The sequence below is a fragment of the Cariama cristata genome, unplaced genomic scaffold (assembly GCF_000690535.1).
Source record: "Cariama cristata isolate BGI_N322 unplaced genomic scaffold, ASM69053v1 scaffold15116, whole genome shotgun sequence".
NCBI classification, from domain to species: Eukaryota; Metazoa; Chordata; class Aves; order Cariamiformes; family Cariamidae; genus Cariama; species Cariama cristata.
In genome coordinates, this window is record NW_009621684.1 from 47273 (window position 1) to 63258 (window position 15986).

At 37.4% G+C, this 15986-nt stretch overlaps 1 protein-coding gene across 2 annotated transcripts in view; it reads right to left on the reverse strand.

Annotated features, from left to right (window-relative positions):
- Positions 1–15986, reverse strand: part of VPS13D (vacuolar protein sorting 13 homolog D (S. cerevisiae)) — a 103775-nt gene that overhangs the window by 31975 nt on the left and 55814 nt on the right. For both annotated transcript variants that reach the window (XM_009702077.1, XM_009702076.1), the window contains 7 exons: positions 15691–15807; positions 15205–15354; positions 14092–14241; positions 13184–13280; positions 11346–11494; positions 8823–8957; positions 8323–8490 (listed from right to left, as the gene is read on the reverse strand). In XM_009702077.1, coding sequence (XP_009700379.1) covers positions 8323–8490; positions 8823–8957; positions 11346–11494; positions 13184–13280; positions 14092–14241; positions 15205–15354; positions 15691–15807 — 966 coding nt within the window. The remainder of the gene's footprint in view (positions 1–8322; positions 8491–8822; positions 8958–11345; positions 11495–13183; positions 13281–14091; positions 14242–15204; positions 15355–15690; positions 15808–15986) is intronic.

Consider the following 15986-nt stretch of genomic DNA (forward strand, 5'->3'; position numbering starts at 1 on the left):
GAAGTTCTGGAAGTACTGCTCAGCCAAGTGATTCAATACAATGGACACTGTCTAAACGTTTAATACATATCTGTAAGTTTAATCCCTGCGGTTCCTTTCCTCCTAGCAGCATCACTAAAAATCACCTTTATTTCCTACATCTCTCCAACCTGGCACAGGTATTTTAGAGGAAGCCAATTTTTACACTGACTTCTGACAGTAAAATACAACAGTTCAAAATTCAGCATTTATTTCACTGTATGGAGGCAAAAATCTTCACAGTGTACATGTTATAGGCTAAACAGACATACATACATGCTGCTAAGATTTGTGGTTAAAAAAAGTTTTAGAGCAGTTAGCCATCCTCAAATCTTACTGTTATTCTTCTGAAAGGGTAAAAATCGAAAAGACACGCAGAATTCTTGGACATACGTAGTGAGTAGGGGCAGTGGGACAGATAAAGTTGTCTCGTAAATTCTTCAGCCCAAGTTTCCTTGCTTTTATTGCAATGTCTCAAGATTGATATTTAATATATTTCTGCGAGTTTTAGAGCAGCTTCCTTACTAATCAATACAAGCACTGTTATGGAATGGAAGCATTACGTATTTAATCGTACAAAGCGGACATCAGCAAGCAGGCAGACAACAGAGCTTCCTCCTTTCACGTCACTGTGGTCAACTGTGCGTTACACTGCGACTAAAAAATGAACTGCTTTAAGTAGTTGAAAAAACATCAGGTGTTTATTTGTCAGATTTAAAAGGCCTAGCTATCCGAAGCTGATCCACAAAATATTTTTACCATGTTGTCTGTCAGTCTCTTAAGAATTACTCAGATATTTAAGCAGGAAAGTTTGTGAATTCAGTTAATTGTATATGCTATAGACTTTTACACTTTCCTTTACACATTAATACATCCCCAGGTCAACTGTTAAACACAATGCTAAACAGAAAGGAGGGTTCAGGTTGAGCCCAAAATACATTTATAACCAAGTCAAATTGTGCAGAGAGAAACGTGTAACGGAACTATGGGTAGAACGGACACATTCTTAATTTAGAAAATACTAAATCAGCAAAGTGCTATAATCAGCTTCTCATTTTAAGAGCGACATAAACTTTGACCCTCTCTAAATTACTGACAACCAAGAGGAGGCAACGGCTTTTCCCACTGAACAAACATACGTTTCTTGAGATTCTGTGCAGCATTCTCCACCCCTACTTATGTCACACAACCGAAGTAAAGGAGCTTTAATTAGCTCACATCCCATCGTTAACTAAGCTTCCTAATGCATCCTGACAACGGCGTGTTGGCTGGGTAAGCTGTGAAGCCCCCTGACGCGCTGCCTGTATGGATGCCTGATTAGCTGGGTATCCCGGGGGAGCCCCCCTGGTTTTTATCTCCAGAGATGCCTGATGACTTGGGTAGCTTCCCTCCAGGACCTCCTGGGAGGCTGCACCAGCAGGTGCCCGTTGGCAATAGTTTTGTGTTACAGGGCTGAATGAGTGATCCCTGCAGGAACCGCCGGCTGTTTTCACAGACACAGAAGGCAGTCAAAAGTCCACAGCGTGAACTTGGAATGACCCCAATTGCAGAGTCACTGGCGGGTTCATCTGGAGGACAACTGCGCTTTATTAAACAACTAATACTCTTAACAGATAATTCCCCTCCCCCCAACTTTAACTCTTACAAAGCTTTACGGTCTTCCTGTTTGTTTATTTTTTGGGAATGGAATTATTTGCCCTCCTCCACCCCCCTCTTTAAAAACCCCTCTATATACTGAAAACCTGAGAAAACCTGAGATCTGGCCCAGTTCCGTGAGTTAATATGTAACAACAATGTTAGATATTCAGAGGGCATCAGATTACCTTTGCTTTTTAACATCATCTTTACCAACTCCGTTGATTTTTCTTTTCATTTCCTTCCGGCAGTAACCGCCAGCAGCCACTCTCTTTCCAGCCAGTTTCACATTCTGCCATGGTCACCTGTGACCACGCTTGGGACCTGAAAGAGCCTCCTATCTGAAAACCCACAGGTTTTCTGTGTTCCCTTAGATTTTTGAAAGAAACATAATGCAAACACGTTAATTCAGCCTGTCATCGTGTGTGCAGTGTAACAGCGAACAACTCTTTGAGGGACGACGCATTCGGATCTGTTGAACTGATGCCAATCATCTGTTGTTACAGCTTCAGAAGATACCTTGGCCATCTCCCACGGACATAAAAACACTGTTTTCCCTCCTCAGGGATACACAGCCAAGGAATTTCAAGTTTAAATCTGTACTATTTAACGTATTCTACACAACTACATAACTTCATATATTACAGTAGGGAGGTGTAGTTAGCCTTTTGTCAAGACTGAAGTCATTAATTTCAAACCCACACCCCATTTTTTCTCTCCTTCAGATGCTAATTGTGATATATGGGATATATGTGCCTGTTTTGATGACACGCTAACCATTCGAAACTGTAGGTTAAGATCAAATTTAATTTCATCCCTATGATAAATGTTTATTTCCAATTTCACAGTTTGTGCTTTTGACGACATTTTGCATACCACATTTTAAGTCCTCCTTTTTTCACTTAATTACCTGGTAAGTCAACAAAACAGGAACATTGTATTTTATTTTGCAAGAAAATGGGCTGGTAAAACCCTTCAAAATTAAACTTTAGAGGAGATGTCAAACTTAAAGCTTTTTAACCTCCCCCCCTTTTTTTTTTTAATTGTCAAGATGGTCACTTGGAGATTTCTATATACCGCTAAGCATCTCACTGTTTGCAGTTCTTGCACTGTTGCAGGATTTTCATTGTCCAGTGAATAATTTCTCCTGGTAAAGGCTCATTCAAAGCTACCACCAATGTGTCGGTTTGATTCTGAACGTGCACATGTTAGGACATCAAGACCAGATCAAAACACTTCTTCCCATAGAATGTATCACCATTTTTGTTTGATCTTACCCATGCCCATTTCTCCACATAAAAATACACTGTAGTCAAAGCATGTTTGCAAACACTCTGTATGAGAAGCTATGTAAACGAAAGGCTGAATTTCACCTGAATTGTGAAGACGACTTTCAACCAGGATGCTGGCCACACACATTTTATCCCATGGTACAAATGAAAACAGGAAAAACAAAATAATACTTCAAACTTCGCAAAGATGATCCTTTATCCCAAAACGTCTTTCAAAGATACTGATTATAGATACCAGATGTTCTGCACATAAAAAGTGACACTTTCCATGGCTTTTGATTGTCACTAATTGGCCATAAAACTTTCTGTCTTTTAAAACTGCCAGGAAATGGGGAAATGGCCTCATCTGTAATGCTCCTCCCAGCACTGAAAATTTCTGCCTGGGAATTCCAATTACTTTCCATCTCAGAATCTGCACATTTTCATAGAGATTCTCACTGCTCAGCACTTGAACCTGCACATGAACTGCTAATCTTTGCATGAAATGCAAGTTAAACTGACGATGACCTGCAGTGCCACCTGGATGCATTACCTGAAGAAGCTGCAGTAGCCCCTACACAATATTGGGGAAGACACGAGGAGAAAAAGCTTAAGGTTTCACTGAAGAAAACACAGGGAAAGCTAGATTTGACCTGACCTGTTTAAATCACTTCTAGGAGCAGAAAAAACTATTTATGGCAATTGCTGCTAAATTCCACAACTTCAATACTACCCTTGTAAAGGACAACCGTCAGCTTCCCTGAAGCAAAACCCCAATTCAAATCTGTGAAGTTGCCCAGAACGATGACATGTATTCCAGCCTTCCTCACTTGCATCCAGCACGAGACTGCCAGTAATCATACACATTCTGCTGTTAACAGTTAAACAGAAGACTAGGGAGTCAAAAGAAAATTGTGAAAATACACAATGGTAGGAAACTCAGAACGCGAATGCCACCATGATCTTTCTACATTATCAGCTGACTGTTTTGTTTAATACTCTCCTGAGGAAAACACCACCACGTACTTCTTTCACAGGCTTCATATACAAAGGGTTTCGTCAGAAGTTCCCTGTCAGCAAGATACAATTTTTTTTTCAGCTACTTTAATTGCATTTTGAGCTAATATTCTGAGAACTACTGAACCAGTGTCTCCAAAGACGTCAGAATGCCAATTGTTCTTGCTTCTTAATGGTATCAAACAAGAGTGGTTGGTTACACAGACTAAGAAATTTTAAACAAAAGGGAACCATTGGCTTTGCTTTAGAAACATTCCTGTCTGTTCCTGGGTAGAACCTGCTTATATTGTACCTACCTTCTCTGCTCTGCTATATCCACTTCTCATCTGATTTATTGCCAGTTTTGTTAAAGCTAACATTCATACAAGTCAAACACTTGTTCATGATTTGTTTTTAAATAATCCCTTTATTACTTCCTCTCCATATTGCATTCAGTTGTCTTTATTTTTCTGTCACTGCCAACCACTTGAGATTCTGCTTTGATTTATCTTACGACGAGGGTTAAACCTCCCATTTCCCTTCATGTTGCTTTCATGCTCCTTTTCTACAAATGCCTCTATGTCAAACACTCACCTGGAGCAATATTCATATCCTTACTAGTCTTACAATTTTCTTACCTGGTTCCAACACCCTACCTCTTTTCCTATCTCTGTTAAGCACTTAAACACCTCTGCCATCACTCTGAACCGAATTAAAATAAATACATGGAATGAAAGTCCAGGGCAGAAGTTCATTTGTGCTTCTTCATCAGCCATAAAAGAAAACAAACACCCACGATACAAGCTGTTGGGAGTCCTCTATACATAAGTTTTGGCACTGGAGATGCCTGCTCCCAAGCGTAAGGAAGCCTGCTTCTCAGAACTCTGCAAGCTTCCACAAAAGCCTAACAAGGAAATGCAACTGTGGCTGACGGTTTACCTTTCCTTAAGAAGCCTAACTGATTTTTTCACTGGAAACTTCAAAGTTCAGTGTGAAAATTAAGCTCTTTCAAGAAGTTAATTAAATTATTTTTGGGGGGGAGGGAGGGACACAACAATTATTTCCATCCAATATACAAACACATATCCAGAAACTAAGCCTAGCTGCAGAGTCATAACAACTACATTACTATGTGCTCGTAATTCATAAAAGATACGAGAATTCCTTGTGAAGGCTGAAAGAATCAGACAAATTAAACACAGTATTGACAAGCTGATTAATCTTTTCAGTCCTTAACTACCAGGAATTTCATTGTGTCAGCCCAACACCTATTTGCCAGTAATAGATACAACCACCCTTAATTTTCCATTTGGAGAACACAAGCTACAGAACATTTTTGTTCAGATGCTAATTCAGTGTTCAATATTCATTTCTAATTGAAACACCTCTGGAACAGGAATAATTTAGGATTTAGTAGTATCATGCCTAACGGGGGAAATAAAAAAAAGTGTGGATGCCAAGAATGCAAGACATTTCTATGCATATGGCAACTATAGAAGTCTCCATTCAGAGGGAATGAAATTCCCTCAGGTGTCTATATTTAGGATCAAAGAACTTTTTAAAATACAGAACTTGGAGTCTCCAAGGGATAAAAGCTACAAAACTGTCTGTAGTGAACTTTATTTAACCTAAGGTTTTGTGCCAATTTAAATACACTGCAGCTCTCCACTTGAAAGAAGGCATTACCCACTGCGTGTTCTGAAATGCATGGAAAAGCCATTACAGGGATAATCAACAGACCTATAAAATAGAAAAGCAATAAATGACAAAACCAGATACAACTCAAATAGCTTACTTTTCAATTCAGTCAAGCAGTGTTACTTTTAAAGTGATGATTGTAGTATTAAAAATCTTAAAAATCTAGGACAGAAATCTATTTAAGACACTTTAGAAGTCAGGTACTCAAAACAACCAAAATGGGTATTTTTCCCAGCCATCAGTTTCTGTGCAGAACACAGGCTCATCTAGTTTTGGCTGCGTTAGTTACCAGCTCCACCGAATAAGGTGCAAAGATGAGGACCTCTATGGCACAGCTGAATCAGGTGAAAATTTATGCAGTGAAAATATACTTTAAAATGAAAAAAAACACCAATAGTGAGATGAAAATGATCTATTGTTTCAGTTGTATATTTCTTGAGTAATTGAAGAGTTCCCCTCCCCATTTTTCTTTTACCAAAACTTCACATAGCCTAGACATGATCGTAAGGCATATACATGGTAGAGTAGAAAGGAGTAAAAGACAAAGTTCCACATCATACCATATACATAACACGTCACAAATTGTACTTGAAATGTCAATCTTTTATCATGTGGACATTCCTGGCTTAGTTTTCTAGCAGATTTAGATGCCTAAAAGCAGTGCAACATACAGGGAAGAATTCACGGTGATTATCTGAGCCTTTTTTACTGTTATCTTCCAGGTAGCAGAATTAAGACCCATCCTTTGGAAGGAGGATTAATCAAGGAGCTCAATGTACTATTGAACTTTCTAAAGAATACAATTTTCTCCTTGTTCTGAAAGGAGAAATACATAACCCGTATAAGTCTTTAAACGGGAACTGTGTGAGACTTGCATCACAGACATTTCAGCTATATCAAGGAGAAAGAAAAAAAATACCTGGCAAGACAGATAAATAGTACATGGGGTGATTTTCAAAGGTATAAATGGGAAGCAGGCACTCAGCTCCTGTTGAATTCTGAAAGGAGTTCAGCATCCAACTGCCCTTCTGCCTTTGAAAATCTTCCTTCACAAACCCCTTGGTTACAAATGACTCCAAAGTTCAAAGAATGACCTTGCCCTTGTGGGAAACGTAGGAAGGCTCGTGCCTTTTAAAGAGAGATTTATGAGACTTTTGCTGCAGATGTGACTGCAATGAGGAAACAACACTTTATAGAAAGGAAACTCTAAAGAAACATACTCTATTGGGTGGAGTGGATGGGTCACAAGAGACTAGAACCACGAGTAGAAAGTATGGACAAAAATACTCATTTGCACAGATGGATACTGCCTTACAGAAGCTCAGTATGTCTTCTACCAGATGCTTGGGTAAGCTTGTATTTGTAGTGCTGATAATCACAGAATCACCTAGTATGGGATTAAGACAGGAATATCAACAACATGGTATTTTGTTTGAATTTCTTGAAATTGTCCAATATGGGCTAATGCTGGCAACAAGACAATTATGATAGAGAAGGTGTATGTCATCTTTCCTCACAGTTCAACTATCTGGGTTAGATATGCTCACAGTTGTGCACTTGGTGATGGACTGGGGATCTCTATCACAGTTTAACCAGGTTTGCTAATATTAATCTTGAGCTATCTGCAATTATGCAAACTCTACATTTCACCTTTCTCATCTTCTGAATTACCTTTCCTACTAATGTGGGGAAAAAAGTAGATTTCCTTGTATACAAATAAGTGGAATAGGTTGTGAAAGGATGAACCATGATAATACACGTGTACAAACCTACCAGTTTGGAAAATAAAAATAATAGGAAGTAAAGAATTTTCACAAAAACAAATTTTAACAATGTTCCCTTATGCGAAGAAAGCATTATTCCAATTCTACCCGTGATCACGAAGATCATTTACAATGCATGTTAACACACCATATATGTAATGAAAAATATTTCAAGATTTTTTTTATCCAAGTGAAGATGTGTTTGTTCAGTATCAAGTACAGTGTTGACCATGATCACAACCACTTCCTATTTTTGGCTGCTGTGTCAGATCATACCTCTCTGGGGCACTCTAACATAGTTACTTTCACCAATAACACTGATATAATTGAATTCTCTCAATCATTATCAGAAGAACAAACGAATGTTCACCATGCAGAGACTTTGGAATTAAACCAAAGATAAATGCGTAGCAATCTAGGAATTCCTTCGTTTGTGGCTACGTGGCATAGAAAAAAAAAAAACTTGAAGCATTAGCATAATAACTGATATTCACATCAGCTTAATTACTTTCCAAAAAATAAAATGTAAGAACTGCTGTTATACTAATTAAACCCTTACATACTCCAAATTCCTGTAATGATCTCTCTCCCTCTATATTCTATACATAATGTAACTTTGTTCATTTGCACATAGGAGATGATGCCACACTTGAGCAACATTCTAGTTCTCACTCTGGTTAACTACTCCAATCTGCAAAATATATGTGTATCAATAATAAGGCCTTGAGTGGTTTCATTGACTCCTGCAGGGTTTCTGGCATCTCTGAAGTGTATATATAAAGCGTTTTTTAAAAAAAATAAAATATCTACACTTCAAACACAATTTTTACAAAACAAACAGGACATAAAGCAATTTGGAGATGGTCAATAATTCTATTTGACTTGTTTCATGACTATTTTTTGCTTATTGTTCTAGTAAACTTTAATATTATAATTATTACCTTCGCAGCAGAGTTTGATACTCCATGTGTCACATTTCTTATGAGACCACCAACATTGCCGTATTTTATAAGTCCAGTAACACCTTCTGAAACATCATTCAATAGACCCATAGGGTTGCCAAGGAAATCCACAGAACCTAGAATCCTTGCTGCCTGACTAAGCAGCTCCTATAAAATCAACAGGAAGAATGAAACATCACTTATGGATCACGTTAAAACCAGCAAGTCGATTAAAAGTCCCACCCGCAACAAAAGCATATACAAACCCAGATACTTTTACTAAAGAAATGAACAGCTTTACTGAAGAAGTGAACACAAAAATACCAGTAAGATCAGCAATAGTGCATTCTTGGAAGCATGTGATGTTCTTTCTCCTTATACCAAAGAAGCAATACAGCAAAAACACTTCATAGTCAAGAAAGAGTTCCCCCACCCTCTGTAGAGAACTTGTCAAATCAAGAGTTCAGCCTTTGCCACAATACAGTCTGTATGACACTTACCTCTTGAAAGTGTTTCAGAATGTCATTAATGATAAACTCCTGAGTTTCATATGGATGGACCCTAGTGAAAGGATCCAGATTAATCACAGCATCTTCAAATCGGATTAGAGGAAATCCCAGTGTGCTTTTCAATGCCTAATTAAAGATAAGATACTGCTACTTTAATTTTTCTTTCTACTTCTCATTCACAGCACTCAAATTAATTAATCTTTAAATGGGTAACAAACCAAAATTATCTGAAGCTGCTAGAGTAGTTTACCACTGCCATGTAGATGCTTTGATATAGAGGGCAATCACTCCATAAACCTTTTGCTTATAAGCAATGATCAATTATTAGAACTGCATTTCTTCAATAACTAGTCATTAAACACTCTTCCTGATGCAATCTGTTTCCTACAATTGATAGGAATATTTCAAAACAAAATGTGTTTAAGACTCCAGGCTTAGCACTTTGCTATAACTGCTCTAATGTTCAATTAAACCAAACCTTAAACAAATTTCCTTCATATGTAGTGAAGACAAAAAACTGGGTATCTTCCACCTCGTTGAAGTTCTATGACTGGATTAAGTATCAGGATGAGCTGGAATAACATACATAATTTCCTGCAAGCCTGCGGCTCATTTCTTAACATTATGTGGTGTACTGAAACTCTTTAAACCAGCATTTTCAATTATTTTCAAGGAAGAAAACTAAGACAGTAATTAGCCCATGGACCATCTGGAACCTGTACAATCTATACATAAAAAACCCATATTTAAGGTGGACAAGCTATATATCTATATATACATACACATAAATAAAATAATCTTGGAAAAATTAATCTTTTTTTAAGAAAGAAAGAGATCCCTTCTATTTCAGGTCTTGATAATGGCATCTTGATAATAGCATCACCAGCATCAGAAAATCTGAAGAAGGCAAGAAGCCCGATACTCGTGTCGTATCTTTCTACATGAATCGCTAAAGCATGCTGGTAGTAAGTTAGACGAGGTTTTGTGCCATCTGCAGGCAATTAAGGTAAATCACAGGTCTGATTTCAGTTTGCAAGTAAGAAAGGACCTATTTATTTTTTTAGTAAATGGATGACTAACTAGAGTAGTCCTCATTATTCACTTGGGTAGGAAGTAATTTCCTGTTTAACTGTCAGATATTATATAAGGCAACTTTGTTAATATCGGTACCTAATAAAAATAATCTGTCTACACCAAATTACCAGACAGCAATGTCCAAGCCAGAAACATTAGAGGTAGTTAGAAGTTCTACAAAGGCTCTACTGTGATTTTTCTCTCCCTCCTACCCTGAACTCTCCTGTGCTACAAAACTGAATGGAACTCTTTCTGTGAAAGTTAATATACAGAATACAGTCAGTGACTGTTACCATTAAGAGGGGAAAAAAAATTGTATATGCCAAGTTCTCTCTTGGGAACAATGCTGGCGGCTGCCAAGACATATCCATATGCAACCATATATGAAAGGTGATAGGAAATCCAAACAGAACAGCCCACATTACTAGATTCTTAAAGGCACTCACCACTAACACTGTTTTCTCTCTCTAAATTTGAGATAACCAGATGATAAGTGTTTTTGTGTTGAAGCTAAAGTGCAAACACATTCAAGACACTGCTCATGTTATTGAATGGTAAGAAATATTACCGCTAGCTATTGAATTGTCCTCCTTTGCACAAGGATTTGGTAAAAGCAATACAAGAACGCAGGACTGATGATATTCTGGGTCATCTTGGTAGGATGCCATGATATACACTCATTCCACAAAATGAGCCTTCTTTAAAACCTTGCACATCTTACTGTCCTTAATATCAAGGGCACAAAAAAGCCTGGACAGTGTCTCAATTTTGTTTTTTGAACATGCAAGTTGAATATGCAGCAGCTCAGTTCCTCCACAGTGGGGAGGGTTTTTTATGGTTTGGTTGGTTGGTTTTGTTTCAACTCCCCCACCGTGGAGGAGATTAGTTGTAATAGCTCAGAGGTAACTGAAATATTGCTGACTGTTGCCACCTTATTAGGTCCAGGAAGGTCCCATCACACAAGATGGGAACACTGGACAAGATTATCTTCTCGCTGTAATTTGAAATCCCTGGTTCACTTGAACGACCGTGCCAGAACATTTATTACCACATGGAAAGGACCAGGTTTTCCACCTAAGCCCATACTCAATCTGAATTCACTTAATATTGAACCAAATCACACAGTGCTCATGCAAACCATCCAATTCCAATGCGACAACATTTTTTGGATGAAATCACTCAGAGCTGACTTGTATTTCTGTTCCCTAAGTTGAGTAACTTCTTACTTTTCTTCACCCTCATCTCGGCCCTCCCATATGATAGAGACTGGAAATTATGCAAATTAAATAAGAGAAGTTATTGGAACTTCTATTATTTGTAACTTAAATAATGGAAGAGTAAATGGAAATTAACAGTAGCATGTTAAAGCTTCTGTTCCCTTTTCCTTCTCCAACAGAATCCCTTTAATTGGAAACGTACTCTGTGAATGCACTGGCGTACCTTGAGATCCAAAGGTAGCTTGTTGGAAGTGAAGACGCTCAACTTTATCTGAGGCACACTTATTTTCAGATTTTCAAAGTAGTATCGCTTTTGTCCTCCACCTTGTTCAACAACCTTTTCATGGAGGTTTTCATCATACTTTTCAACCTCTGCATCCAGACAAAACATAGGAATCAGAATAGATTACATACAAGTAAATATGGGGCTATGAATGCATATTCTGTAAAGAGTTAATAGTTTCTCTGTACAAATAAAAAGTATGTGAGACTGCTAGTGTAGCCAGCAAAATTACTCATGCCTTGTGACATGAAGTTGACCTTTGAGGCTCAAGAATTTTTTTCAGATCTGTCTGCATCTCTAAAACCTGAATGTATTTGTAGCTAGATAAAAAAAAAGTCATCCAAGTGCATAGTTTAAGTTATTTGTGCTTTTAATCTCGCTTCTAATTTATCCTTGTCAGCATACAGAAACAAGGAGAAACAACCAACTATGCAATGTTTCCTACTGTGCAGTCATGGTCTTATAATATGTTTTCCTCTCTACTTTCTCTATACTTCCTTACATGCTTAATTATCAATATAATGTACAAAGCAAGCAAAGCTGACAGTCTTTTCAATTATCACTACGGAACGGACAAAATGCCTACAGGGAAGACATTCAACAAATCAATTTAAGTACAGAGTGAGCCAAATTTGGTTGGCATTAACAGGTTCACGTTATTTCTAAGACCATCTTGATGGTGTGAGAAGGCAGGGGGAAAGTCTTACGAACTCAGGTTGAACAGTTAAGCATGTTGAATGTAAATGACAAAATTATTTTTGTCTGCATCTTGCATGACATTATCAGCGTCAGTGGATAAACTACAAAGAGCGTACAGTAAATAAGGAAATACAACACCAGCAAAGCATCAAGATAAAACAACCCAAAACACAGATTAGTAAACAGCATAAGAGCAAAACTCAAAATCTTTATTTCTCTCCATCACTACAGATCTAAGTCTTAAATCCTCTGTGAAACTAAGAAACGTAATACTTGTATTTTTTCCCAAGACAATTCAGAAGATACTGTGAATTAGCAGGACACAGAACTCCTGAGCATCGTTTGTAGGCTGGACCCCACTTGGAATCATGCCAAAAATACCTTTTTCCTGCAACAGTTATTATATAACCCTACACACCCTACTGTGTCATAAAAGTGACTTTTTCAATTGCCACTCCAAACAGACATTTCAGAAAGTTTCCGAAGTACAGATAAACCCTACAACAGAAGGATCAGAACAACTCTCTGAGATTAGAAGATTCAAGAGCTCTATCTTGCCTTGCTGAATGGATGAAAACTTACAGTAGAATTAATGCCACGGGTATGGATACCGCAACTGAAAGGTCAGACAGCCAAAATTTTCCTTCAGTTAAGCAAGAGGAACTGCTCAAGGGACAAATGAACAGAGATCCCATTTCTAGCCTTGGGTTTAAATAAACAAACATTACTAAACAAAGTGGTTTGCTAAACTGGTAACACAATTTCTTTTATCCCAATTTAAATGAATCCAGATACAGGAACTTAAGATGAATAGTAAACTCCTTCCCATAGAGGCTCATCAGCTCAGCCACCATGTACCAGACAACTGAATGTTGCATGGGTCATTACCTGAATACTGTAACAAGCACAAAATACAGGAACAGCTTTATAGTGCCCATTGCGACATTAGCTTTCCAGCCTTCTGTTCAACAGTGGAAGTTTCCAAGGAGCTAAGAGTTTGGTAGGTGTTTTGAACTCATTTTATATACAAAGATGATAATGTATACTGTAAAACCAGTCTTTGTAGTTTTATACTATACCTGATTCAGACTGATCATAGCCAAAGAAACTCAATAGCTTCAGAAGTAGTTTCTCCTCAATTTGAACTGTGAACTTGCGAGCAGTGATCATCAGATGCTATGAAGACAAACAAGTCTCAGTTTACAGTATTAACACTAGAAATATAATCCATGTAAGCTATTAAATAGGACAGCGTGTTCTACTTCAATGCAATATTTTCACTGGAATGGATTTGTAGTAAGATGCCCACCTTCAAAATGTCTTCGGTAGTTTTCCTTACTTAAAGTTAACTACAACTAGTGATAATTGTTTCCATTTTTAGGAAGGTTTTGTGCTTTATTTACCTAATACTAACACTTCAGAATCTGAGGCTTAGCTGTTTTCCAACACCGAAATCAGCTGTTTATTAAAATAGTGTCAAAATGCACAGGTGAAAATGTGAGAAAATAGGTCGTGATAACCAACTCAGTTTTGCCTACAGCTAGTGGATAAATTTCCAGACAACTGCAATACACAGAACAGGGTTTATGCTGCAAGATAACAGCTTATCAGAGAGAACTAGTAACCTTGTATGCAACTCATGAGAAGCATAGCACAGATATTCTAGTTCACTTTGCTAAAATAGTACCTGTCAATTCTGAGGAGAGACTAATTGGCTTGAAAAGTAAGGTCACAGACATGAACAAACAGGGGTCTGGCCTAATTTGTTGTCTTTTAAAATATATTTGTTATCCTGTTCATCACTGTACTGTAGCTTTAAACACGATGAACATGAGAAGGTGGATATAGCATCCTTTAAGCCTCAGTATTAATTCAACAAACTATTTCACAAATCATTGAATTCAGATTACGAGTAAATATTAGGAACAGGAAAGGTCACTTAAACAGAGTAATACCTGCATGGCACAATCAAAACATTGTGGTTTACCTTGTATATATCAGTCAGTGCAGTTTTACTGGGAAATTTCATTGCATTTACTTGCACAGCAGGACCAGTCTCCACAGGTTCATTTTCACTCATCTTAGGTGTCAGAAAGAGCATAAAAGGCCGTGTGGTGCCAATAAGCTGGTTGTCCACCTACAGAGCGGATAAGACAGACAAAAAAATCTGAATAGGTGACAATAAACAGCAAAATTGATCCTCTTTAACTGAGGACTTAAAAGCTTTCGGGTATATGTTGTCCCTGAGCCAGAGAGACACTGAATATACTTGGTTACTGCTCACCACTGAGACCATACCAAAAAAATATTCAGAGATGTCCTCCATTAAAAAAATGGTTATAGCTACCAACAAAACCTATAACAAGACTGCTATGTTCTCTGTGATTTTTCTTCTTCTTCAAAAAACACGGCCAAAAATATTAAACAGCAGAGTTAAGCTACTCCTGCATTTGACTGATGCATGTAAGTATCCATTTATCTCATGTAATCTACATCAGTACCCACAACTCCCCCTCCAAGGAAATCTCACATATTGCGAACAGAATTCTAATAATTTAGAGGAGTTTTTTAGTAGAATAAAAACAGTTTTTACAGTCTTCAGTCTAACTTGTGAATTTTGAATTTCAAAGACTGAACTGAAAACAAAGGTTAAGGCAAAATTCTGCAAAGTCAGAATAAGAATTTAGTTGGAAAAAAATATAGTCAGTTTATATTTGTCCTATTCATCTATGATTCTACGATTTATACTGTGGTACCACCAGCATTAGGACTCCTGCTTTCAATGGCTGCTTTTTCATTATGTAACGACAAAGAACCACTAACCAGGAAGGGAGAAAAATCTCAATCTGATCTGTTTACAAAATAAAAAAAGATTCTAACTTGCCTAATAGAAATCAACAGCATGAAATACAATATATCGTCTCAACTACTACTAAGTAGAGAACAATGAAAAGAGGAAACACCGATGCTAATGGAAACTTCTATGATACTTAGGAATTGAAATCTCAGTAACAGCTGTAAACATTTTTCAAACCTATTATGACAACAAAAACTGCAGAAGACCCATGAACACATACATTTGTTTCAAAATGGCAAATACCTGTATGTCTTGCACACTGAGCTCTAGCACCTGACTTGGTGACAGTTGTGTGTAGTGGACATTAATTCTCGTAAGGCTTGCAAATACGAGCTCTTCAGGAACTTTGTTGACCAAAGACAATCCTATACCACCTTCCAGTTTCACAAGGACCTGAGGAAAGAGGGGGAAAAACCAAACAAACCAACGATTAACAAACCAACATTGAAAAAACCTGTGATACAGAATAAGTACTTCTGCAAAGAAGTTATTTTTTTGGACTCTCCAGAGAGGATGAACATCTCATTGACAATTAGTCTTTGAATGAAGAGGTGTTAAGACATATAAACCCAACCTCTAAGAATGAGGAGTTTTAACAGGAAAATCTACAAGTTCATAAAAAGAAGTCATCATAGGGAAAAGTTAACGACCAACCTCCCCAACCCCCCTCTAAAATCTAGAAAGGAAAATGATAAATAAAAGAAACAGATACTAGTTTTAATATCTTACTTCTAATTCCTGCTCTGTATCTGGATTTTTTAACTTGCGTAGATCTTGTTCCGTAACTGGAAGGTCATCTCCTTCACTGGATAAACGATCATTTCTACGTTGGTTAAAATCCGTTATCTGGTAAACAAATTACTACAATGATCACTTTCCTAGTTATAAATAACAGCTATATTGTCCTACTTTATAAAATTATCTTTTTTAAAAAATATGTACAATGAAAACTTTTGTTGTAATTATTTCTGATTTATTGAATTCCCCCCTCCCTCATACCATTATAAAGGTAACTTTTTGTAAGA